General features: G+C 40.7%; 1 protein-coding gene across 12 annotated transcripts in view; it reads right to left on the bottom strand.

The window, feature by feature from the left end:
• SGCD (sarcoglycan delta) overlaps positions 1-27636 on the bottom strand; it is a 526403-nt gene that overhangs the window by 72065 nt on the left and 426702 nt on the right. For all 12 annotated transcript variants that reach the window (XM_080554840.1, XM_080554843.1, XM_080554842.1 and 9 more), the window contains one exon: positions 11499-11600. In XM_080554840.1, coding sequence (XP_080410966.1) covers positions 11499-11600 — 102 coding nt within the window. The remainder of the gene's footprint in view (positions 1-11498; positions 11601-27636) is intronic.

Genomic DNA, 27636 nt, shown 5'->3' with positions numbered 1-27636 from the left:
TTCCAGCAATTAGTGTGCATTTGGGTTATGGATTATTTGGCCATTCCCTGCGCGTTGTACACAGAGGTGAATTCACATCAGTGTATCTGCTTAAAGGAAGATATGAATTGCTATAAGGTGGTGAACAGCTACATCCACTTTGTACTTCTAACCTGCAAAATATGCCTAGAAAAATAATGATTTTAAGAAAAACAATGAGTTGTTCACACTCTTCGAGACCAACCTCATCAAATGAAAGACAACAGCTTTCGGCTAAAGAACTGTAAGCCTCACTAGAGAGGTATGCTTGTTCTGTCAGACAAATGACCTCTCTTCTCCCTTCAATCAACCTGATCGTCTGTAACTTTATTTATTTCTCTGCTTTTAAATATTGATGTCTTACAAAGCTTCTCATTGGAAAAAACACATCTTACTCTTCAGCTATAGTGCCTTGGGCTGCAGTCCTGTCAGATCTCATCCAAGAGGAAGGCTCAGCTTGTAACAGTACTTGGAAAAGACAACTTTCCAGGCACCGTGAAGAGTGATACGGATGATTCAGTGAACAGCATGTTTCTCTCTAAATCAGTCACCACCCATTCATGGTGCCACTGGCACTTTTTTGCAGCTGCTCTTGGTTTCTTAGCAGAGAAACAGAACTCAGATATTAACCACTTTTATTCATTAAATGCCCCATGACAAATCCATTCCTTGTCTAAATAAAGAGAGAGACAATGGAATGGTATATTGTTTTGCTCAAGGAGAAAAAGAACTAGATGAGCAATATCAAGCTGTAGCTGGAAAGAAAAAGAAAAAAGCCTGGGTCATAAAAGCCGCTTTCTTTGCAGAGTTTTAAACTACAAATTAAGAATACAGCAGTGTCCAGCATTGACTAAGACACCATGGAAATCTTGGTGTGCATTTACTCTCATTTTCATAACAGAGATTTAAAATTTTAGCATTGAATCATTTGGAATAAACCTTAAACAAAACCTTCCCTTCTAGACCATAACGAAGAACTTTCTAATGGAAGATGTCCTCCAATGACTGTAGTTTCCATGCCAGCATCCCATACAATAGTCAGCATTCCAAAGGGGAAAGCTGCTCTGTTCCATTCGCTCCCTTCCAGAACTGCCCAGCTCTCCTTGTTAGTGCGCTCTTCACCTGTTCTCATAGTTTCAGTAGGGAAAGAAATGCAAAGCTGCATTACCCGAAGCTCTCTGTGGTTCTTCATCCTATCTGTAACTCCTACATAACATCTCATGCCCTCTCACTGCTCACGTGTGCCTCCATTCCTGTAGCCTCTCCAGTCTTTCATCACATCCCAGCAAGACAGAAAAGGGCTGGGATTCCACCCTGAAGAAGGGAAACTGAATTTAGAGACACCACGGCTGATGCCACAGGGTAATCAATTTACAAGGGAACTGAGTTCAGGGCTCCCAAGGCCCAGGAATGCATTTCAAGCACTTCACTAACCCCTTTTGCTTACAGACGTCCTTAGAAGGGATGTTTCTGGGGGAAGTTGCATGACAGCGATGCAGTTCAGCTGATGCTATCTGGGAAAACTTAGTGGTGGGAAGACAAAAGCCACAGACACTTTAGTCCCAATCCTGCCCAGGGAAAACTCAAGGTCTGAAAGAGAGGAGTCTCCTGCGATTCCACATAAGGATGGCAAACAAGGATTGTGTCCTCACAGACAAACAAGGAAGAAATGCTGTGAGCTGAAACACCTTGCATTTTCTTCCTGTTCCATAGGTTATTCCCCTTCAGAGAGAAATGAGGAGCAAGCTACCTGTTAGTGCTGTGTGTGACCTGCCACAAAAAGTTATTCCACCTTTTAACACTAAGCTAGGAAAAAAAAAAAAAAAAAGGTAACCAGACTTGCCTCAGAATTACAGCAAATCAAGAGCAAATCATTGGACATGTGACTTTTTGTACTGAAAGCCTGCAGTCAAAAAAATAAGAAAAATAAGAAAAAAGGGCATCATCTTGGTAACTGTTTTCCATCATCCATAAGGATTTTTTTTTTAAAACCATGTCAGGTTTTATTTGAAAATATCTGCCAGCTCTATCACCACACTCTTTTACGCTTGGGGCACGTGACCTATTAAATGACCTATTAAAATGAACATGCAGATGGACACAGGACTCCTCACACAACTCCTCAGCTCCTGTAGGAGCAAACGAGCAAGCCATTTGGCTCACCATGATCCCCATCTCCTGTCCCAGTCTCGGTCTACTTATTGACACCATAAAACCCTTTGGAAAGGCCTGTCTTCATGTTTGCACAGTGACCAACATGATGGACTCCTGCCAGTGGCTTCACACTGCCACTTACATGCAGTGTACGTAGAAATTATAGGGCATAATCCAGGAAAGAACACAACGTATGGTTAGCTTTATACATGTGAATAGCCTTACCAGCATCAGTAAAGTAACATACAACTGTAAATTATACACATAATTAAATATCTGGTTGCATTGAAGACTAAATCAATGATTCATACCAGAACACCCATCTCTTAGACTAGGCTTACAGCCATTTTTATCACGCACGTACAGCAGCATCCTGCATTCCAACACTGTGCCACTAACGTCAGCATGGGAGCATCCGTTCCTGAAAGACGCTGGTGCACATGGGAGCAGACAGCCAGGCACAGCCTCAGACAAATAGAGATCAAAAATAGAGATGTTCCAGCCAGGGAGTTGTTAACAGCCAAAGAAATCTCACTTTTACTTTCAAAAGAAGCAAGTCAGTTTTCCCAAGAGCCTCAACCAATTTGCCCTAAAAGAATAGGAGCAAATTCAGAGTTGTTCTCGTTTTTACCCTGTGTTCTTCTTTCTCCAAATCTAACATCTGTCATTTAGAAGCAGAACAATCAGAGAAACTCTTATTACTGGCAAAGCAGCTTGTAAATGAAACCTGGAAGGTCTGATTTTCCTTTCCTGTTGCAAATCAAAGAGCAGCTAAACTGAACTGTCTGTAAAACCAGTGGTGTGTGCCTGCACTTGCTAATGACAGCACAGCTCGTCTTGTCAAGTAACACTTGCCTTAAAAAATACATAACTTTGCTTCTGAAATAGTTTTGATCAGCAGAAGAGTTGCAGAAGTGTTTGCTGTCCTGTGGTAAGAGGACATGAAGCTCTGCTATTAAGACTTCCTGGAAACATCAGAAAAAAACATTCTGTTTCTTTATAATTGGCTCTCACTATTTGTCTTTTAGTGCTTCCTCAGTCCTTTTGTCTCTATCCACACTGTACGAAGTTTTATTCTTTTTTGATTTTTAGTATTAAGAAGTTGTTTATATACTTCAGCGTTTCCAAAGCAGCCAGGATCCTGATTGTCAGCAGTGCTGTCTAGACATAGTAAATCCTTATACTCAAGGCCTTTGCCCTTGAGAGAGAGAAATGCAGCAGTACACAACCGCACGTTTTTCCCTGAGCAGTTTCAGGTGCTTTGTAAGGCTTACTTCTTTCTGAGTCTACAGCTTGTTAAGACAAAAGTTGGATCAAGTTTCTGACTGAAAATTCAAGACTACCCAAAAATGCGTTCAATCCCAAACATTGGTTCAGGTCAGCTGTAGTCAACAAGAGAAACACCGCTTCTCTTTTAACAGTAATGCCTGTCTGGCAATAAAAGTAAGCAACAGACAACCCATCATTGGTAGATGAGACTGATGCATCCCACACTCATAAAACTCCCAGTAAACCCCTGGTGCTTCCCCCCACCCCCCCTTTTTTAAGCATAAGAGTAAACGTAGAAAACTAAGGATGAAGTACAGCACCTAGAGGTATACGTGCCTACAGGAATACTGACAGGCCACAATAAATGGCTAATTAAGAAAAGGGAGCTTCACAGCAGCTTTGCAGTTAATTCATAGAGGTAGCATGCAAATTTGAGATGCCAAACCTAAGCTGAACTAACAGACACTAGAACCGTTGGGCATGTTCGAGGACAACAAGAAACTGCCTGCCAAATTCATTCAGCTCAGCCATTTTTTCTTTCAATTTTAAAATCAATAATTCCATGTATTTTCTTTTTCCTTTTGGGGGAATAAACTAAATCAAATGTTTATTCCCTTTTAGGTTCTAGTGCCTGCACTCCCGTCTCAAGGCTCACGACTCAGCTAAAAACACATCAGCTGATTTGCAACATTTTTGTGGAAATACAGCCCTACCACACAACTCGGTCCCGCTGTCATCCTCTTCATAGCTGAAATGCAAGCAATTTTGGGGATCATGGTAAAAATGCAATGCGAAAGCTTAGAGACCACAGAGCACCCAGCCTTAGCTCAGCAGCTCACTCTGAGCTGTGGTGCACATCGCTGGTTTTTATGACCGCAGAGTCTAGCTGCAAATGTTGAAAATGAATAGGAGAAGGAAATCAGATCAGAGCAGCAAACCAAACATGATCTGAACAGCTCCCCTCTCTTCACACAAGCAACTCAAGCAGAGAAATTTCACCTGTCAAAGAGAAAAAGTCAACAAAACAGAGATCATTTGGGAAATTCTCCCTCTCCTTCTTGTTTGGCTTTGGGGCTGTAACTAGCCTGCATCAAATCCGCGGCCCAAACTTCCAACCTAGAAGACAAAAACCCCCGACTAGAAGTGCTTATTCAGCTTATGGGTTCAGATACTTCTGCAAGGACCATACTGGGTTTTCTGGACACAAAATTTCTAGGGTAAGAAAGTACAAATGTACGGTTCCCAGAGCTAGCTTAGAGGTGTGCCCACGATGAAAAATATAGACAAACGCTGAGGTAGGTAGCCCACTTGGCACAGCTGATTGACTTTAATAGGTGTTGATTACGCTGCTCATATTGCATGAAATTAAAATGCTTACAAATGTTATGAGCCATTACCCTTCCATTTAAAAGAGCTTATGACATGTTAGCAACATTTAATGGAATCCTTTTCAAAATGCCATGGGCAGCCTCCACGAGATTTTTGCTTTGAAATATAAGTTGTAGGGTCATTCCAAAAAGTTTCTTCACTTCAGAGGTTCCTCTATCTCTCTTTTTTGGGCTACTCAAACACATTTTGCAGCTGGTGAGATACTGCAGCTGCCTGTTGTGCTCTCAGTATGCAGCATATAACACCAGCTCATTAGACAAACCACAGGGAACACACAAAGCAAGATTTAATTCTGGTGTGATTGGAAGTACCCCTTCAGCTATCCTACAAAATTTCCTTCAAAATTCAAAGTTAGGAAACTTTTGGCCAATATTACTATGAAGCTAGAGGGAAATATTTTCACAGCTGCTGTAAAATTTGTTTAAACTTCCACCTTTTTAGCACACTGGAAACATCACGGAGGCACTAACTGCCGCCAGGGTTCCAGGAAAACCAAAGTTCAGTCTGAAGTAGGATCTCTGGATTTTATTGCTTGAGAATTAAATTTATTAAGAGCAGAGCATATCAGTTTTATAAATCCTAGTGGATGCTTACAGCCTACTGCCATACAGAGACTTGAACGTGCTTTGGATGGTGATGGTACCTGTGCATCAAGGGAGGGTGCTTCTACCAAAATGATGCCTTTAGCAAATTGCTCATCCGCTTCTGTTCATTTTTACTGTTTTGCCCCTAAATACGCTCCCTTCTCTCTGTTCATAGCTAATGGGCAAGAAAGACTTAGTTTGACCAAACAGAGAGAGACTTTTATACCAAACTCACGCCGGCACTCATTCTAATGACAAGGTGTTTGGAGCGGTGCCACAGCGGATGCTTAACAAACTCTACAGGGAGAACATGAGGTGGCCAGGCAGGGCTGCAGACACTTCCTTTCGTTGGCTGTGCCATCACTAGCAAAATTGTGCTTTTAAAAAAATTTTTAGGGCTTTTAAACACTATTTTAAGATCTGCTGCCAAAAATCAACTCAGAGAAGCAGAAAGCTTTGAACATATAATTAAAGGAAGTATCATGCTTCAGAAGTTGACCTTGGATAGCGTGAGTTTCGCGTACCTGAGGCAGTTCCTTCGTCCCTGAAGTCACAAGGTCAGCTGAACTGCCCCAGAGGCAAATGCTGGGGGACCAACACCTCTGTGAGCTGCCAGGCACACTCATAACACGGTGTGCATAAGAGAAGATTCTTCCCTTCTCTGAAGAACTGGTCACTGAGGGAATAGCTAAATGCTGACAGGAGTAATGCCAAAGAGCTGGTGGGAGTGCGCGGGGACTGCTAAGTGGCAGCAGCATGGTGAGATAAACTTCATTTCCACCCTGCCATGGTTTCAGCGAGCGTACTGAAATCCTTAAGCACTCCGCTAGACCAAATCATCAGGAACTAATTCAATATCCTTTTATTGCTCTGTAAACTCTGACAAGGGAAAAAAAAAAAGGCATTATTCCATCCCCTTCCTCAAAAAAGCAGCCTTCTTTCATGTTATCTATCTGAGCCTTTACTGAAAGCTTGATTTCTACCACACAGTTTGAACATCTCACAAAGTTGCAATTATCTTGCCATTTGCATTGCCTTACCTCATGGGTAAATGTTGCTTTCTAATCCCAATTAGTATGTTATACTGTTTATAAATATGTATTTACGGCTGTGAGGCAGGTATACCCCCACAGAGGGCACATGTCATTTTGCAATCCAAATACATGGTTTATTGTTTTTCAGTAAGTATTTTTAGCTTTGGGGCAGGTAGACCTGCAGAGTAAATAATACAAAAGAATACCTGCATTACAGAATTGCTTCTGTGCTTTAAAACTACACCACTCTTCTTCCAGATTTGAACAGAGAGAGACAAGTACATTGGCAAAATAATTATTTATCAGTCTTAAAAGTTTCCTTCAAAATTTCTATCATTCAAATACTGGCTGGGGAAAATGAAAAGTAAAGACAAACATATTTTATGCACTCACTAGTCTAGCTTTTATGCTGATGAGAACTTACTAAACACCAGTAAAGGGAATAGCAGTTATCAGTCCTAATTCACAACTGTGAATTCTTTAGGCCAAACAGATGCCCTTGCAGAATCACAGCCAAGTGCTATGACAGGCCCAGACCTTTTTCCATGGCAGTTACTAGATATTTCATTTAGCTTCAAACGGGACCAGGTTTGCTTCAACTGAAAGAACGTGGTTCTCAGTGGCACTCTCAGTGCCTGGTCCCAAGGTGCTTCCCACAGTGAGCAGGACTGGGACCTCTGGCATTACCAAAAAAAAGGGAAAATATAAAAAGACACTTTACTTTGCTACTTTGCTCCATTATTTTTTTTTCTTTAATGTATGGGATTCTGCTTTTCAATTCTTTTTTTTTTTTCCTTTTTTTTTTTCTTCCAATTGATTAAAATAACAGGAAGCAGAACTTCAACATGAAAATGGAAAAATACAGTAAGGGCAGGACCCCAGTCAAGCTTTATACTGCAGATCTTGATCAGACAAATCAATGCTTGAGAGTAATCATGTCTTTAAAAGGATACAGGCTAAGAGAATTTAAGCCTGGGTGTAAACATTTGCAAACCGAGGTTTCTTTCTTCTATCTTTGCACTTGAAACGAACACTGAGAGGGCAAAAACATCCTAAACCTGTCAAAGCAACATCTTTCTCTGTTTCCTAAAGCTGAGATTATCATCTCATTGGTTGTCACACAGTTCCTGAGAGAAGTAATTCACTTGATTTTCCTGTATAATCTCAGCATATATCTATTGTTATCGGAATTGAAAGTATACATCGCCTGCTGCCTTGCCCCTTTTAAGTTACTTACAGTCCTGGAAGTGGCAAGCTTCAAAGCAACACATTTACCCCAAAGAAAGCTAAAACTGCTTATAGTAAGTTTCAAGGAACCTACTAGTTAGCAGCTCTTGTTGACAGAAGCAGGAAAATTTCCATTTTAAAATTTCAATTCAAATTAAATCAGTGAAGACTGCAGACCACAAAACTGTTTCTATTGCTTTCCAGCACATAAAATTAACAGTTTGTGCTGGTATGTGCAACTTTCAGTCAAAGTTTGTTTGATTTATAAGTGAGCAGATGGTTCACACGATAGTCCACAATAAATTACAACAGTTAGAAAGACAGCTACATTTTGAGAGTGACAGTGCAGCTGAGCTACAGATGGGTTTATAGATGACCCTTCCAATTTTTAATAATCTCCATAATTTATGTGCAAGTAAAGAAACGTGAGGATTCCTAATGCACCTTCTTGACTAAGTACAAATCACTTTTATTTACACAGGCAATACTTCATGGTCCAGTTAACTTCCTAATTAAAGGCAGCAAGATGCTCATGTTCCATGCAAGTGGCATGGAAAATACTGTTTACTGTGCAATATGTTCAGCTGGGAGTTTAAGATGCTCTGATCACTCCTGGAAAAGTGAATGCATCTATCTTGTTTCTTTAAAACAAGACTACAAGGGTGCAAATACTGCTACCACCAGTTACTATTCATTACTCTCCAGATAAACTTCAGGCTTGTGTGATAACAAGGCTGTGTTTATTTGCAAGCTCTCATGTTTACCAATAGGATCCTAATCCAGGAGGCACTACAAACCATGCGTTACTGAGCCAGGACTCAAAACAAGAAGGGTCTCTGTTCCTGTTGTTTCCTAAGAGAGAGGTATTTGGGGTCATTCTTGAAGGGGTGAGGGAAAAGGTGAGAGCCTGGCGGGTCATTGCTGGGACAGGAGGCAGCGGTGATGCAGAAGTAAACTGGCTGGAAGTAGCTTTTAGCAGCCAGTTCAAGCCTGGGATTTTAAAGCCCGCATCTCCAGCATAGGACCAAAACACTTTGGCACAATTCTTCTGCTCGTATTTTTTAAGAGAAGGCCAAAAAGGTACCTTTATTGGTATCATAAATTGCATGCCACAGTACCACAAGTTTGTTCTTCCCAGATGTAATTTCAGTTGCAATGAGTTGTCCTTCCAAAAGGAGAGCAGCTGAAAGCAACCACTCACTCCAGAAGGTGATAAAGGGCGTGGTACCTGCTACAGCTCTTTAAAGCACAAATCATAGAAACTCAGAGGTTCCAGCACAGCCACAGTCTCTCGGGATGACACCTGAGGAGCTTTTCCTCCTGCCTATGCTTTGGTCTTCCCTTCCTTCTGAACTAGTTTGAAAAAGAGAACCATGTGAAGTGAAAATCCAAAACTATCTTTAAACCTGAAGATATGGCACCTAGCCATATGGCAAGTCTGTGTGTATATTAATTACCACTTTCCTGGGACTTAGTGATACAGAAGAGGAGAAGAGGGATCAGTGACAAATTCGGGCTTGCACCAATTATTAGAGTTCATTAGAAAACCCACTCCATGGAGGTCAGGTCATGGAATGGCAAAACACAATTCTTTCCCTGCCATTTCCACCAATGCCATGGAGCTCACTGAGCCCCTTCATCTACAACGTAGAACAACACCAAAGTTGCTATTTTTTTTCCTGAAAATCCACTGTAAATAACCAGTGTCTGAAAGACTTTTGAGCTTTAAATAAAACCATTATCTATTACCGCACGCAACTCTTTGTTTAATTAAGCATAAGAGAAATACTATATGCCAGCTTATTTCTTAGATATTCTTTACTGTGATTTGTCATATTGTTTCTGTTACCCTGTGCACATTTAAAGCCATATTATGCATTTCTGAAAACCCAGAGAAGATTACTATGGTATCAGTGTGGATATTCATCAGCACTTGTGAGTGCTGAGTTTGGCACTTTATTTTAGCAATACTCATCAAGATGAGGAGCTCCTTCTATGCTTCCCTCCAAGAAAATTCTGGGTCTTACTACTGTGCTTTAAACAAATAAAGCTTTAGTTATTTAATAATATTTTTAGAATAGACTTTAAGTATCATCCTTTGAATGCAACCCTTTGATTTGCTTACTGGAGGCCAAATTCACGCACAGCACAAGGAAGCATAATTTGACTGAAATCAATAGAATTGTCCCTGTTGCTCCCAGTCCATTAATAATTCCAGAATTGTTGTGAGCAACCAGAAAGCCAACACAGGCTATTCCAGTTTAACTCCACTAAGGAGTCAGAGAAACTACACACATGGTTTATGCAACTAAATAGTTAATATAGCATCCAGAATTCATCTACTGAAGTCAGCAGAAAGGCTCCTACTCACTAGGATGTAGATCAGTCTTTTCTGGCTTGCGACTAGACCCTTATCACGGCAACAGCAAAAATAAGACTAATTCTGGAGGATGGATAAAGCAAGGAGCACACGGAGCCCTTAACTTATATTTGTTTTTCCTTGCATTCATTAAACTATCAATGATGAGGAAAGTAGTTTTATAACTTCAAGAAAGAGACACCTTTTGTCCCCCCACCTTATTAAAATGTAAATCAGTACAATGGTATGTAAACAGTAAATTCCCAGTAGCAAGAAGGGGTTCTTAGTTCTCTCAGTAATCAAATATTATTTTTAGCCATCTAACTAAAGAAAAAGAAATGTAAATAGCAATTCTTCAGTCTATTTATCAAATTGAGTGCTGCACCTTTTCCACACACTTTACCTTAAAAAGTGTATGACACATAAGGTTTTATAGTTCTCTTTTAATTTGGAGATGAAAACATTTATAGATACAAACGTTTTCTCATTAACTTTTCTTCCTAAAATGATTATGTTTGTTGAAATCAATTCTTAGCCATCTTAGAGAGGTTACAACCTTCAATAATTAAATAGGATATTGTATTGGATGTTATGTTGATTATTCTAGAAGTTCCAACTTCTACAAGACCACTGAAATGCTGAGATAAAAGGATGTTAACTATTTAATTAGACACCTGCCATTGTTATCAAAATGGAAGGTTGGTATCTGACTCAAATTAACACTTCAGATCAGGAAACAAGATAGATGACATTTTCTTAGGAGGATCCTGGAAACCATATGTAATCTTTTCAGTTATGTTACAGCTGCTCAGGACAAACAGGATTGCATTAGAAAGAACAAAAGGCACTAACAGTCAATGAAACGCTACCACAAAAATGCTATTTCAATCACACTTGGGTTCTTTCTCATTTTCAGTTTTTAACATCCTTGCCACTTTTGTCAAGCAGTCTCACTGAGCAGCGCTGAATTTTAACTGAACATAATTTTAAGACACAACATGAAATAGGACTGAGCACATAGTATGGGCTTATTGTGACAGCTAACGGATCAGGCTCTTCTGCCAAGGCATCAGCTCTCTGCAGAGAAGGACTAACTTTAAACGCAATCTGGATTTCACAACTGCCTGCTATCTCTGTACCTCAGAAATATTAGGTCTTTCAGTTGAGTACTGCTTATGATTTATCTTAAAGGGAGACCAAAAGACAATGTGAAATCTCAGTGGTCCTGGGAGAATTTAAACTGTGACTTACACAAACTAAACCCACATACATCAACCTTGCAACTGCCCAGAGGATATTGTGTCTTGATGAAGTACCCAAGGGACACCCACTGTCTCTCTCCCCAGATTACATTTGTATAGAATGACCAAAGTAATTTATCCGGTAACCGTATCACCCTCCCACTTCAAGGTTCCTTACAGTTAGGACTACAGAAACGTGATTATTCCTTTCCCGACAACTTACTGGTCTTGACCGGATTTCTTTGGCGTAGAGAGGTTTCAAGAATTCTGAATCTCCTTCCAGCTTCAGACCCTTATCCGTGATTCTCAGGTTGCCCATTCCATCCTAAAACACATACAAAAAGAAACAACCCCATTAGTTACAATTACTAAATTCATCAGGCTGACAATAAATGAAAGGTTTTTTTCCTGCAGAGGAGAACACGTAAAGCACTGGGAGGCACTAGAGAATGCAATTACTTGTGTTATCCTTTCAGCTCTGTTTCTGTGAAAAAAATAAATCCATTCAGAGCAATCTGCAATGCCCCCCAGTAAACCATTTACACAGATGAAAGATGTTCTTTTAAGCTAGTCATCTCTACTCAAAGAGATGCAGTGATGCTCTGCTTTAACAGGAAACTATTCACTGGAATATTAACCATGTGCCCGTATATTAATATACCTTCTCATTCATGACAAATCCATACAAAGAATATGTGATTAATTTTACTGAACTCCATATGGAGAATGTGTGATTAGTTCCACTGAACCGACAAAGTAAGTTTGGGCTACATAAGATACTGCAATAAAACGTGGTATAGAACCTGACCCCCAGTGTTTGGGGAAATCTCTGCAAAACATGGACTCTTTGGTGTGATGTCCTTAGGGCTTATGACAAAAAGATGCGGAAAATTGTTGATTAGTTTTAAGTCTCACAGGCTTTCTTGTGCTTTCAATGTTGTAAAGACACCACATAGCTCGATCAAAATATACATTTCTGCAAATACGTGCTCTGGGAGAAGTTAACTACACAACAGGAATATCTTTCTAATGGATTGTTCTCTTGTCTTGGGCTAAATTCTGACTTTTCTTTCCCGAGATGATCAGGTTAGGATTTTAGCCTTCCCTCTGCTTCTTGCACAGCCTGAGCGCATCCCAGCAATCCGAACATTTGGGTCTCCTGCCTTTCGAATAACCATTGCAAGGTTCCAGTGATCGGGCATTAAGTGACAGATGTAACATGCATCTCTCTCCTCTCCTCATTTGAGGAGCTATCAGCACTCCCCAGCTCCGCACAGTGCCAAGCTCCCCCAGTCCCCACTGCTCCCTGTGCTTCAATGGAAGAAATCTTCTTGACAAATGACGTGAAATATTGGCTGCAGGCCTCCAGCAGATGACTGCAAATAGTCCATTTTGTTTAGAAATTGTTTAGTTATGGACATCCAGGATGTAATGAAACATCTGACAAACCATAATGGCAAACAAAATATATGTCAAAATTGCGTATGAGTTTTTCTTACAGTTTTTATGCAATAAGACAGGTATATGGATACATTAGCAGAGAGCAGAATCGGGCCAAACTAAAAATATTTCACCTTTAGCTTGTAAGAGAAAGTCACAACTTTTAATAAGATGTGGGACTTAGATTCATTTAGGCTATAATTGTTTAGAAAGGGGTACGTGTGTGTTTAAGAAATGTGATGCGTGGGGGGAATTGCAAAAACAAATATAATCAAAACCAAATCTAATGCAAGGAATGGAACAGAACGGAACAGTTCAGTTGGAAGGGACCTACAAGGATCTGAAGTCCAACTGCCAGGGTTAACCAAAAGTTAAAGTGTATTATTAAGGGCATAATCCAGATGCCACTTTAACGCTGTAATGCATGGGGCACCAAGCACCTTGCAAGGAAGCCTGTTCCAGTGTTTGACCACTCTCACGGTGAAGGAGTTTTTTCTAACATCCAGTGCAAGCCTCCCCCGGTGCAGCTTTGTACTGTTCCTGTGCATCCTGTCCTTGGTTCCCAGGGAGAAGAGACCGGCACCTTCCCCTCCTCAGGAGGTTGTAGAGAGCACCGAGGTCAGCACGTGAATCTTGAATGCTTTCTAATCCAGCTGCAAAAACTAAAACCCATCTACCTCCTCCTCCTCATGCTGTGTGTGCCCCTTCAGCTCGGCAAGAGGAATCAATCCCATTAGAGGTGAATGACTAACCCAAAGAGACTTGCATAAACCACTGCCAAATGATAGGAATTTTGAGGGATACAAATCAAAGCCTTAGCACGTCTCAGCAGTGATGCTGGTCACTTGCCAGAGGTTCCCCTGTTGCAAGAAGTATCGCTCCCAGGGTGTACCCTGCCAAGCAAAGATTGCTTTTGCCACAACGCGATGTCTCACGAACAAAGGCAGGCTCAGGAGTGCTGGCTGATGAACTGACCGCTGTCATATCATTTTGAATTGAAAGCTCTAAGTGAACTTTAAATAGAGACATATGCTGAAAATGCTATTGATTGCTGAAGGGAGGGGAATGAGAGATGGGTCATAAAATGCCAGTTGCTACATTCCCCTTCCCAGGTGTAAAATACTAGCTTATGAATTCTGGGTTGGTGGTAGCACAGAAGGGGGTTCATTTATCTCAAGCAAAAGTATGAAGGAAAATGAGTGAAATATGATTATGCACCAAAGAGCCAAGATTAAATTTTGATAGCGGTATGCTTTGCGATTTGAGTGAGCAGGAATTATTACAGCTATCTGCAGACCCTCACATGTTTTGCACTGCTAAAAAAAATTAAAAAACTCTTTCCCAAAATATGTATTTCGGTAAGCCCTCAGGGCTTTCACATTGCAGGTTCTTCCCTGGTTTCATTAGAAAAGTTGCAGGTCAGGTGGGCAGGTGTATACAATGTAAAGCTGCAAGAACGACCATCCCTGGGATTTGCAAACCTGACCATTTCCAGGGCTCACTCCTGAGCTGACATGGGGCAATACTCCACCAGCAACGTGGACCTACGGATAAAGGCACCACTGAAGCTATGGCAAACCCGCAATTTCAGTAGCTCATGACTACAGTTTATCCTGAGTAGGGATGCAGATCTGTTATTCCACTTTTCTCTCAAGTCTTCCTCTTCCTTTCTCTCCTTCACCCTCTGTTTCCAAGTACCCCCACAGGACTGTTATACATAAAAAACCACTCATAGGGGCCATATAGCTCACATCTAGCAGGTCCTATACATTCCAAAAGACTGATATGCCTATGGAACAATGTTCTACAACCAGAATATCAAGAATACATTTGATTTATGTCATACAAGCCGACACATGCTCTTACAAAAACACTGGGTAGGAGAAAATAAGGCACTTCCCCACGTTATTCTTCTCAGCCTTTGACACTCTCACTCCAGCCCCACTCACCAGACACTAACTCCTGACTTCACTGGTGTTTGGGATCAGGATGCAATGCTTAGCACTGACTCTTACCATCATTAACTCTCTACTGCTCATGTTTCTTGTGATAAAGATGACAGCTTTTTGTAGTGACATTCCGGATCAGCAGGGCAAAAAACATGCAAAGGTTGTAATTTGAGTCTAAAAGTGAATAGATAATCCCAACCTCTTACAGTACAATCATTATTAAATCATATAAATTTATTTCCCATTAGAAAAAAAATCTGCAGCTTGCAGAATTATATAAAGGTATCAAAATACAGAAACATTAGAAAGAAATCTTTGTGTGAAAGACTACCTTGCATGCTGTTTTGGATAAAGCATCTTCCTCCTCCCTAAAGTATATAGTTTAATAGAAACTAAATGTCATACTCTGCTACTGTGAATATATAAAGCACTAGTGCTATGAAATTTCATGGACCTTGACCTATAAAATATAGCAGAAAGCTGGCCAGAGAGACAGAGACCATGACTTTTTTTTATTAAACATTGTGTCTGCAATTGGTATATATCCTTATCTGCCATTATGTTGTTTGTGAATAAGAAAAAACAATGTGGTATTGATTATTTGGTACACTGACATCTGACAACCTCGGTTTCTCCCCTTTTTATTAGTAGACTCCTCAACAAAGAATGAATGACTTTATTGTGCAGGCACAAACCAGCTTTGTGGGAGCTTCCAGGCTAACTGCTGGAAAACAAGAGGCACAGCGTCAGGAACTTTCCATTACCACCTGCTCTGAATTATTCAGCTTTTTTGGAAGAGCATGGTGAAAACTTTCACATCAACTTTATTGTCTAAACCACCTCTCTTTTTATACAATGCTTTGTAATGGGTAGGCATAAAAATTTATGTGCTATCACTGACTGCTCTGTGTTAAAATGGGACAGCAATGGTAAAATCCTGAATAACATAAATGTCATTTTGGTGTTGCTGAATGACAGAGGACTTTCTGCTTTTTATTAGCTTGAGAAGGAGTTCAGTTTAACAACCAATTACAACTGATGGTGCTGGTGTTAGAGGTAGAGCTCAGTACTGATGCTACCTGAATGCTGAGGCTCCTTGCTGCCTTGTAGTCAGCCCTGTGGCCATATACATGGGCAAAGTCTAGCTTTTTTTGTTTTCCTTTTTAACAGCTGTAGGTTACTTTCTAATTTGTTTATAATTGTATGGGCAGTAGCAGGAAAATTCAGTTAATAAGAAAAAAATAAGAAAATAAATTAAAAAAAAAAAAAGCAGCCCATCTAACCAGAGACATATAATTGCTGTGGTAAATACCTGAAAGTTGCATAACCTGCACAGATCTGGGCTGCATTCACATATTGACAGGGGAAGTTTTCAGTGGTGTCTGCCATCCATGTGTAGCTTTATTAAATGAGGCTGGGCTCTTGCTATAGCTTAACCTAGTTAAGAAACAAAGTGGTGATAGCATGTGTTCACTGTGGCCCTTCACGCCAGGACGCTTTGTTCTTTACAAACAATAAATTCAGTCTCACACTGCTCTGCACTTCCTCTGGTATTTCTGAACATAGAAGGCAAATTTGCCATTTTTTTTTTTTTTCCTAAGGATTTTCTAGGGACATTGGTGAAGGCAAACACTGTGAGCGGCAGCTGTCTGCTGGCCACCACGTGTCAGTGTTGAGGGCTGCTTTGTGAAAAAGCATCTCCCCTCATGCTTTTTCCTGCACCTCCATCCATTTTCAGCTTTCTGGAGCAAAACTGTTTACAAGATTTGCCTCTGCATGGCAGGAAAGCACTTGCTTCTTTTCCTGGGAATAAACTGAAGTTATGTTTGGTAATGTCCTGTGGGAGAGAATTATCTTTGGAGACTGCTCATGTCAGATGGCTGAAACACCTGATTATCATTGCTTGTATTATTGATTGCTGTGCTCTGCGTTGCTTCCAGATATGTGCAATTTATTACACAGCTCAATACATCCGAAGTCAGGAAAAAAAACAGCAAATGCAAGTGACCTGTTTTTATTTCTCTCACCTGGAAGATTTCTCTGCTCTTCTACCTCTGACTAGATATTAAATGTTTCTAGTTTCCACAGATTTAAGGAAGATCTGCAGAGATACACATCACTGTCAGTTCTTCACAGCCTCAAACACCTACTTGCTCTGATAGGATTTGCCCTCCCTCCTTCTCCTCATTTTCTTTATTTAATTAGCTCTTTCAGTCAAGACCCTGGTCTCTAGCTGTGGAAGCCAAGAGAGACAAAACACCCCTCAGTAGCCTCAGACCTGGAGAGTTAAGGCTGGTTGTACAGCATGGCCCAGAGCAACATAACCTCCGAAGTAAGGAGAGCATGACAGCTTCTTCCCCTGTCACAAGGCCTTGTTTTGAGACCCGTGGGCTCAGGTTTGTGCGCACAGTAGAGAAAAACAAACCAATGTAGTGCTACGTCTATGGTTACATCCCTGTATGTGCAGATATGCTTTGAATTGCACTGCAAGGCCTCATGTCCACAACTGGGATTCACCTCCCTGTTCTGCCTCCTTATCGACTGCAGGTGTCCCTGTCAGGCGTCTTTCTGGCTGTGCTTCCATGTAAAGGTGATGAGCACGGTCCAGGACGGCTGCTCGGAGACATCTGTGGGTGAAGGAAGGTGACCCCGGGTGCCTTGCGTGAACGTGGGACAGTCCATGTGTCCACCCCGGGGACAGAGGGAGAGACGGATGAAGCACAGCTAAAACCGTCGCTGCGAATTGGTGCACTAAAACAACATTATAAATTGCAAGACTAGCAAGCAGCTAGCTCACAGAAGGCTCCCTCCAGAAGCTCGTGACAGCCCGTGAGAAGACACCTTTATAAAATTTCTGGCACTGCAGCAATCGGTCACAGGGAGACACGGAGCTGAATGAGCAAAGACCAGGTGTGGGAGTTACCCACAGGAAAATGACCTCCAGAAGCTGCTGTTAAAGTTGTAGCAGCTATGGAAAAATTTATACTTACTTTCACAAGCATAAAGTAATTTGTGACAGCTCCACAGAAGTCAGATGGCTGCTAATTTACCAGGGAATTAGGTACAAAAGGAGGAAACTGCTTGCAGACCATTACGGTTAATGCAAAATTCAGCACAAACCAAGCCTACACAAAGACCAGAGCCCTCCACTTCCAGTGGAAACTCTTGGTTTTGTGAGTTGCTCTGCATGACTGAGAATAAGAAGCAGAAGACAAGAAGAAGGTATGTGGCAAGGAGAGCACAAGAAATGGGAGGACGTCTCACAATCAGGGCAATGAGCTATGATGCAGAAAATCTTGAATTTACTCCTGGCAGCCTCGCAAGCTTCACATCCAATGCTGGGTGCTCACACCATGTTCCTTGCCAAGCAAATGGGGCCAGCAGCAAGGACATTTCCCCCAGACCTTACAGCCAGAAGTGCCATGGTGTGCACGAGGACACAGGGCAGCAGGGAGCAGCTGGCGGTGCTGCCGCTGACATCCTGTTCTCAAGTCACGCCTCCAGCTTTCTCCGAAAGAGAATAAATGACACAGATTGCAATTAACAAGGCAGGTATCCATCGTGTGATTAATAAGGCGGTATCCATCTATCCATCTAGCTTACTGTCACAGTAATCTGCTTGTCCCTAGCAGTTCACAGAGAAAAATATGATACAACCTGACAGCTCGCAGATGTGAGCATGTGTGCTCGGGCGACACAATACCTCTGCACGTCATCCTGGCGTTAGGGACAGCTGCCACGTGTACGGTCCCATAGCACCTTTCTCCTCTCTCAGTTCCTTCCACTTTAACTAAGTACTCACCAACTATTTATTATGATTACTTTAAGAGCCCTAACAAGTTGTCTTTTAAAGCAAAAGAAACTTATGCATTGACTTTAAAGGGAGTTAGGAAAAAAAGTCTAAAGCAGAAAGAACAAGTTACGGCTGACCAAAGGCTCTAAATCCCATCCCTTGAAACAACTCCAGACTAGTGCTGGAATAATTTCTAAACAAATCATTCAACCAGTGCTTGAAGAAAGCTTAGCTCGGATTTATTGCATATTGCTGGAACTACTTTGGGCAGGAGGTATTTCTTTTCAAAGGGAACTCCTAGTGAGTTTACTCAAAATATGATGATGTGTGGCAAAACAAAATCCGGACTTGTATGAAATAAGCCACTCCATTTGAGAGAACATTTTTGCAGGGAAAAGGATTAGCAGACCTTTTGGGAAAACTCTTATGAATCCCAACATTGTTACTACAACACAACCATCACAGGCAAAATTCCTCTTCAGGGTAATAATTTCCCTTTCCATTGATATAGCATGGAAGAGTTCAAAATTTGCCTTTCATACCTCCCAGCTCCCTGTTATGGAGCACTTTGGCACCGAACCATTATAAAATGAGCCATGTTCTCTTGAGTATTTTTCCGCTTTTTTGCTCAAACATAAATACCATGGTTTAATATCTTATAGTCAACATATATTCCAAATGTGTCCCTTGAATTCTGTCTTTTTCAGTCTAGCTCATTACCATAATTATGCTAATTAGAAGGGAAAAGTCCCATCCTGCAGAAATTTGTGCTCACTCAGAAGTGGAATAAAAGATACTTATACTCGTAGGAACAAGTACTTTCCTTATAATGCAGCAATTTAATAATAAAATCAGCACGTAAAATTCACTGTAGAGTTCAAGGGGTTGCAGAATCAGTTTTTATACATTCCGGTTTAATTCTCGTGAACTACAATAGTCTGTCAATCACCAAATGAAGGAAAGAATCAACACATCCTTTTTAAAACTATAAAGATCTTGGACAAAACATTCTCTGTGGCATCACTCCTTCAAGTTACACCAAGGCTGAATTGAAGAACTCACTTATCTTTATATTGTTGGAAGAAGTATCCAGGGAGAAGGAGGAATTATTATTTTTTTTTTCTTCCTTTCTTTATCTTAATGGATTCCTTTTAGGTTTTGTATTTGCACTCCGGAGTAAGATTTTCTAGCTAACCCAGTATTTAGCAATTCCCAACAACCAGCGATGAAGCAGGCAGATTAAGGTTTGACTTTGAAAAAGGAAGTAACAGCTCTCCAGCAGAGTTTCTGGAGGTTAGCTCTTGAAAATGAGGCCAATTATTGGGTCATTTTTGTCTGACATGAATGTGCCAAAACAACTCGGGGCACTAATTAGAGCATAATACCAGGTTTGTTCAAAGAAATAAGGCTCATGCAAACACACTCTGGTTTCAAAACCCTGCTCAAGGTCCACACCAACGCTCAAGCTACCAGAAATACAAATCCTGGTGCAAAGAGACGGGGCAGGGCCATTGCCTTTCTTGCAAGTCCCGTCTATCAGCACCTTTGACAACCCCATCTCAGCAAACTGATTTACAGGCTACGAGGAAAGACGGAGGAGGCGCCTGTTGCACTGACCTTCTCAAAAGCCACTGCACCTGCATTATATACTTGCTGCTATAGCAACATCAACCTCCAAAGGGAGGATAATCATGACGTGAAGGAATATTTTCAATGCAACTCAAGTAATCATTTACAAGCCCAGATTCAGTTAATATAAGGCAGTTCACTGATGACCCTGCGTTTGGAAGATACCCGTCCCAGGCTACCTCTGCAGTCAGGGGAGAGAAAATGGCAATCGAGCCCACCTAGCACCCAAATCGCTCCCTGGAAGTGCTTCCTTCCAGCTGCTTGGGAACTCCTCCAAGGTAACTTAGGCATATTTTCTAGATGCCTTTGGATAACTGGAATAAACCTAGACCTCAACAGTGTGCAACAGCATTCAAACAAACAAACAAAAAAATAAACAAGTTGCCAGGCAAAACGATAAACAGAGATCACAAAATAAAATATACTTCTAAAATGTGATTCCAACTATACTGATAGAGAGTCACTTCAGGGATTACTTTAATGATTATTGTTTTTTAATCAAATCTCATACTTTTAGCGAGAGACAGGATATAGGGTAAATTCAATTTATTTGAACAGATAGGTAAAAAGAAATGTGCTTTAGAATCAAAATCACTGTGTTAAGAGGAATCCATAGTCCCCTTGTTAAGAAGCTACTATGGAACCACCACAGAATTTTTATAGCTGTATTTGACACAAAAATATATGATTTAGCTCTTCCACTATCAGAATATACTGAAAAATAATTTAAACTGTCTTCCAGACTTATCTACAGTGTGTATATGACATTGTTGTTAGCAGGGAGGCTCTGGGGACAGCAAAGAAATGAAAGAACTGAAAGCGCTACTCCCAAAGAAGCAGAAATAAGTATATTGCTTCTATTGCTTTTGAACAAACGCCAGCAAATAACTATTCATAGAGCAAAATGCATGGGTATGGTTAGAGTCGCTCACCAGCGTAAATGGTGGGCAAAGAATGTGGTCAGATCTGCGGTATGCATCCGCTCATTTCAAACAGGGATCAGAGGATAAGCAGCAGTTTAATTACTTGTCATCAGTTATTCCTCCCTAAACTCCTTGCTTCAAATATGTAGCATCAGAACTACCATACAGCCATCTAACACAGCTAATGCATGCCCTCACATCCACGCCTGGCAGATGTTACCTGTGTGCATGCTCACATGGCAGCACCTTCTTAGGGGAAACTGAGGCACAATATTAGGGATCAACCCACAGCCACAGGAGAAAGCTGTGTTAAAGGAGGAGATTCCCAAGGTAGAAATGGTTCTCCAGCCATTTATGTCAGTGTTGTGGCTAAGAAGCTAAATATATACTTCTCCTGAAAAACAACGGGTTAATTTTATCAACTTTCAAATGCCAACAACTCTAATTTCAGATATACTCCTCTTTTTTTTTTTTCCCGTTTTTGTGTTCCTCTGCCTCCTTTCCAGAAGATCCATTACGCTTAATACCTCGTCTTCTTCAAAACATTTAGTGAGCCTTCAAGACAGTCTTCAGAAAAATGAAAATAACACAGCAAGGGAACGAGGAGCTTGCTAGTCAGCAGCTCGAGCCCAGAACCATCCTGCAAGACGGCACTTCCTAACATAATTTCCAAAATTATCATTATGGTAGTTTATACTTGTCGAGCTGTGAAGTAACTGGAAAACAGAGAGACAATTTTCCTACTGTTTACTTGTTGAGGAAAATAAAGGCAGAATGTCATTTTTTTTCTTCATAACCAGAACTCATGCGTGGGGTGTTTTTAATTTCAAATTATTTTCGAGTGGGGGCTTACTTAGTCAGAGGGGACTTGTGCCAGATACCAAGAGATTCTCTTAGAAGTCAAGGAGTACAGTATTACGTGGGTGAAAATCAGGCAGTTACATGACATAGCCAAGAATGACATGCAAAAATATACAACTGGCATCAGCTCTGACTGCAAAGTACAACAGAGAAAGGCACAGTGCCTTTTCCTAACACCTTTTGTAACAGCAAGTCTTAAAGTCACAGGAAAGTGATTTTTCCTACCAGGGTTTTGCCTTTAGAGAACACAGCTCTGTGTGTCATTTCATTACAGAAATATGCCTTATTTGGGGCTATTAGCATTTCTTCCTCTTTCTACTCCCTTCCGACAGGACATCAGCAGGAATAAATTAGGTGACTCAGTCTGCATACCTATTTATCTGCTGCGCGCAACCTCGCCTTAGATGATTTATTTATTTATTACAAGCACCAAGATCATCTAAATAATGAAATATTTCAAAATAAAAAGTGCCTCAGATCTGGATTTCCCTTATCACAAAGAACTGTAGAAGCTTCTCTCAGGCCACGTGCATTTTGGAGGTGAGCTACTCCCGGGTGCAGTTTCGCAGCATCACTGGCGCAAGTGAGAAGCGATGCCCACTCCCTCCGGTGTGACAAAATGAGCAAGAGGGAGCAGCTCGCACAGCTCCTGATACTGCAAATTTAAAAGCAATATATTCTCCAGTGGGTGTCTGCAAAGTTTGGCAGAAGCCTCTGGCATCTGGTTATGCTCCCCGGGAACCTTTCAAAGAAAATAAACAAGTTGCAGGAGGGCGATGCGGCTCTCTCCAGGAGCTGCTGCCGTGTCCCACAGGACAGCCCCGGTCGGTACGAGGCAGGTTTGCATACAGGCCGCAGCACATGGGGAGATGGTAGCCAGGAACAGGCTACATTAAAATAACGTGAAAACAGTGCACTCAGTGAAACATTTTTGATCAGCAAGCGCTGGTCACTCGAAGTGCAATGGGATGCTCCTCCTTGCAGTCTTTTGCAGCAGAGTTGTGCTCCAAGGCACAAGAGGTGCCTTAGCTCTCCATCACGGTCTAGACAGAGCTCAGAGGACACCTGAGACTTGTCTTACAGCTTTTTCACCATTTTGGCAGCCCGTGTTTGTTACTGCTTGTTACTTTTCAAAAAGACTTTCCTTTCTGTAAGAACCACCACCAGGGAACAATGACACATAATCACTAACTGCTGCATTTGGTTAGGGACCGAAAAAGCTCAACAAGGAATTTTTATCCCTTAAAAGAACACAGAGCATAAAGCAAAACACTGAGGCAAACATATGTATTTCTCTTTGTCTGACCTCTGGCTGAGCATCCAGAACGTGTCTTCAGACCGCATTGCCTAAAACCACAAGATTTCTCTCCTTCTTTTCACTGAGGAGACTCCTGAAGGCAGCTTCTCAGCAGCTTTGCCTGGGACATGGCAGTGACAGTGGGGCAGGAGCTCTGCACCATGATTACACCTCCTCCCCTTTCCATCCACCTAAATCCTAAACCAGATGTCTCTTGTTTTGGCTTTCGTCGCTGACCTACTTGACAACTTTGGTGAATTTAACCTCAAAATACTCCGGGATGTAGTGCAAAAAATATTTTTCCCAGGCTACCGATAAAGATTGTAGTTTCAGGAAGCTTAAATAGCTTAATGGGACATTTTGGTGACTGGAGGAAATTTATAACCTTTTGATAAATTTGGGATATTAATGTAAGAATAAAGTTACACTGCTAGCAGCAGTATCTTATTGACAAAACTGCTAGAAAGTTGCAAAGATAATAAACAAGGAATTGAGATGGATTACTGGTGATATGCTTCTGAATGTATTATTACATGTCAGCTGTCTGATACCTTGTGAAGTCTTTATGTATCTAGGTGAAATACTGCACCCGTGAATACCTTTCTTCAAAAGGGTTATTAGTAAGAATAGCCATGGGAAGGGTGGTCAGTGATTTTGTTACTGAGAGGTATTAACACAAATTTTATAGTTTTTTATTCTAACTGGTTATTAAAGAAAAAAAAACACCCAACAACTAAACAAAAAAAAATTGGGATTCAGCTGTAAATGCATTAACAACCTGTATTTTCAAAGCTTAGTGAAATTTCTAGGGCCAAAGTTTCAGCAGAAATATTGAAATTTACAGTAAAGTTACAGAAAACCAAAAATAAACCCTCACTCAAACCCATTCCTCATTCAGCATTTCTCTGATCTCACTGTTTTCTCAGATCAGTCAATCTGTTTTTTATTTCTCTGCAGCTCTGCACTGCTGCAATATAGGTATATCACATCTACTATAAAACTGTGCAGTAAGTTTGGTAAAGTCCTGCCAAAGTGTTTTTTTTTTTTTAATCCTTTCCTCAATTGCTATGATGGGGTAAGAAAATCTTATATAATTTAAGATAATAATAGCTTCACTTATTAAACATCAGACTAAGCATTTCTGGAGAAGAGAGAGAATGTAACATCAGTAAATAGAGAAAATAGCAGGGTATAAAATTCTTAATAGTCATTAATTTGTCTCTTTCAAGACAGCTCTCTGAATGACATGTGGGTAACAGAAATGGAACACATTTACTGCAATCAGATAATTTAGCTCAGAGCCCGTTTAAACAGTTTGAGGTACCCAGGGGCCCAGGCAGCACAGTGCAGCCAGGGCTGGGCTGAGGGGGGAAGGCTGATGCCACTGCTCTGATGCATGCACTGAGCTCAGCAGTGCTCAGCATCCCCCAATCCCCATTTTTCTGCAGCCTCGCTAACCCTCGCGGAGGCCAAGCACGCCTCCAAATCCATCGTGGGGACATCTACATGGCACTGCCATAAGGAAGCACCCGAGGTGGAGGAGCTGCAGCAGCGCTACAGCTCTGTTAGTGCAACACTTCACTGCGCTCCAAGTGACCTTGTGGCTCCCTACACAAGGCTGCATCGTGCCACAGAAATTTACCCATACGAGCCTTCAGCTATTTCATTTCCCGCAGGTCTCTTGTCATCATTGTTTCATTACACGCCTTTCTTTTCCAGTGAAACTACATTTTATTTAAAAAGTACGATGAAGAATAAATGCAACCACAGTTGAATAAACAACTCAGGTCAGCGGGTGCACCAAACTTTACAGGGATCTTGCTGTAGTTTCTTGTTTACACTGAATGAACTCCACTTTGCTATATCATTAAAGGCAATTGCTTTGCATGCACGACAGCTAATTTTTAAGGATTTTTTTTTCTGCTGAATCTTATCCGATTTTTTCTAAAGAATTCCTTGTTTGTTAAAGGCAGAGATTCCTAAATCACTGAAAAATACAACTTTGTTTACCTAATTGTTGGATAATGCACACAACTTATTTATACATTTGCTTTCTAAGTTCTCCTCTAGCTATTGACGTTGTACGTTATTAGTGTCTTGTTAAGCTCACTATAAATTTTTCAGAAGGAGTCATTTAAATTTGTAAGCTCTCTGTTTTGGCTCCCAGCTGTCTTTGGGACTGTGTTCAAGTATTCGTGTTCTTCAAGTTCCAAGAAACATCTTATCTGTCCCTACAATCACTCAAGGAATTTCAGCATAAAACTGCCTTTTATTTTCTGAACAAACAGAAAATATTCGACAATCAGTTTCCCTTCCAGCTGATAAATTCAGCTTGCTGTTTAACAGCTGCGTGTGTTCAAGTACTCACCCCCAGAACAACCTGACACCATGTGCGCATGACATTGCTGCAATGGGTTGTCTCCTCTGTATTGTCTGAAGTTGTGGTAAAAGAGGGTCTCCATGTTAGTTCAATCAGTTCACTAATGGAACATGAATTTCAGATCCTATAGTTCAAACTTCTGTTTATTGCTCACGTTGCTCTAAAGATCTCTCTGTTTCATAGTTGGCAAAAGCTCATGCCATGGTTAATAGAGGCAATATCTTCAAATGTCTTAGCCATGAAACATCAACAGTTGTCCTAGGATTATTTACACAGCCCCTTGGTTGCAATGGCTATAGAGATGAATGCCTATTAACTCAGGTTAATTAACGTCCTTATATATTCTTGTGTAGACATTCAGTAGATGCTTACTCAGCAAAAGAAATGTCTGTGTTCTTAATTGTCCTTCATTTTGGGCTGATTCATTAACTGTTGCGTGTCTTCCCAAGAATGCATGTTCATTAATTCAAATTAACTGCTATTCAATTACCTTGAGTTATAATATGTCCCTAAACACCACTGCAAACAAACCCCCTAGAGATTTCATATACTTCAACTGTTAACTAAGGCATACTCCATATTGCTGGTAAATGATTATATCTAGTTTTGAAATAATAACTTCACATTTCTGATTAAATTGTTTCCTATTAGGATTTTTTTTTCAAAACTCCTTTGTAGGTAATTGTAGTGATAAAACTTTTCCTTGCAATAAAGCACAACTGCATTAATATTATTATTATTGCACTTGGCCAGAGATGGTTCCTGCAATCTTTTTTTCATATAATCCATTTGTTTAGATAGAAAGAAGAATCCATTTGTTTAGATAGAAAGATAATCAGGTCAGAGACCTGATTATCTCAGAATGAAACTCTTATGGTAGCAGATGCTTTGTAAATTTTAGGGTTCTTTTAATTTTCAAATGTTCTCTAAGACTTTTTCCACATACTTTTTACAGAAATTTCAGAAAGGTACCTTATCATTTCATATGCTTTGATTTTTTGACTTCCAGTAATGGAAAGACAGCATGGCCAAAGCTTTTCTTTTCACAAACTATAACAATTCTGATAAATAGCTAGGAACAACTGACAAAGATCTCAGACAGTCATCACAGTAAGAAGATAAAAAAATTTTTTAATAGCAAAGCACACTAGAGAATGAGTAATATACTGGCATCCCTCTGCAATGTTGAAATGTATTTTAAAAAAATAAAAGTGAACAATACCTTTATAGTATTTAAAAAGAAGACAGAAGTTAAGGCAACGGCCGGGGAGTGCAACTTCTTAAAAATAAGAACAAATGTAAAATCTCTCCGTTACAAAGGTAAGAGAAAAATACATAGTGGGAGCTAAGACAAAAGACAAAGGTGTAGCAATAAATGTTTTTAAAATTAGTTATTTTTGTTTGAATACATTTCTGTTTAATGTGTCCTCCTGAAACTAACAGGGTCTTACATCAGATGAACAAAGAATTAGGAACACTTAGAGCTGTTATATGCAACAGGAACTCTACAGCTTCTCCTGATGTGGGCTAGGAATGTGAGGAGGGAATCCCATCCCAGCAGTTCCCCACCTAACAATCGCCCTATGAAACGGTCTTTGCCCCAGAGGAGAATTTTATCATACGACGAACAAAGCAAAGATATTGTAAACACCCATTTGGCCCTAGTATGCTTTAATCCATGCCAAGAGAGGGGGGTTGCATACGAAACTGGTGTGTGCGCGCGCATGCGTGCAGCCTGCAGGGCTCCAGTTATGGCACCTGTCAATCTGACAAAGAAAACCATTTTGGTCTCCTCTGAGTTACTGGGAAATAGGCAGAGGTGCCATTAAGAGCTCCAAGAGCACCTCTGCGTCACAATGGTTACATGATGGGCAGAAGGAATGGAGGAAATGCAAGGAAGGAAAACAAGTAAAGGGTAAGAGAAGCACTAGAATAGGAAGTTTTGCTAGGAAAAGCTTGGTTAACACTAATTCATGCAAAAATGAACTAGGAGCTTATATTTACTGGAGTGACAAAAATCATCAGCAGTTCATGGCCCTTCCCTTCACTGAGCCATATTGCAGAAAGCTATACAGAAGTGGGACACAGC

This window comes from Anser brachyrhynchus (genome assembly GCF_964034855.1).
Source record: "Anser brachyrhynchus genome assembly, chromosome: 14".
NCBI classification, from domain to species: domain Eukaryota; kingdom Metazoa; phylum Chordata; class Aves; order Anseriformes; family Anatidae; genus Anser; species Anser brachyrhynchus.
Note: the sequence above shows the minus strand (reverse complement) of the source record. Positions and strands in the feature narration are given on the sequence as shown.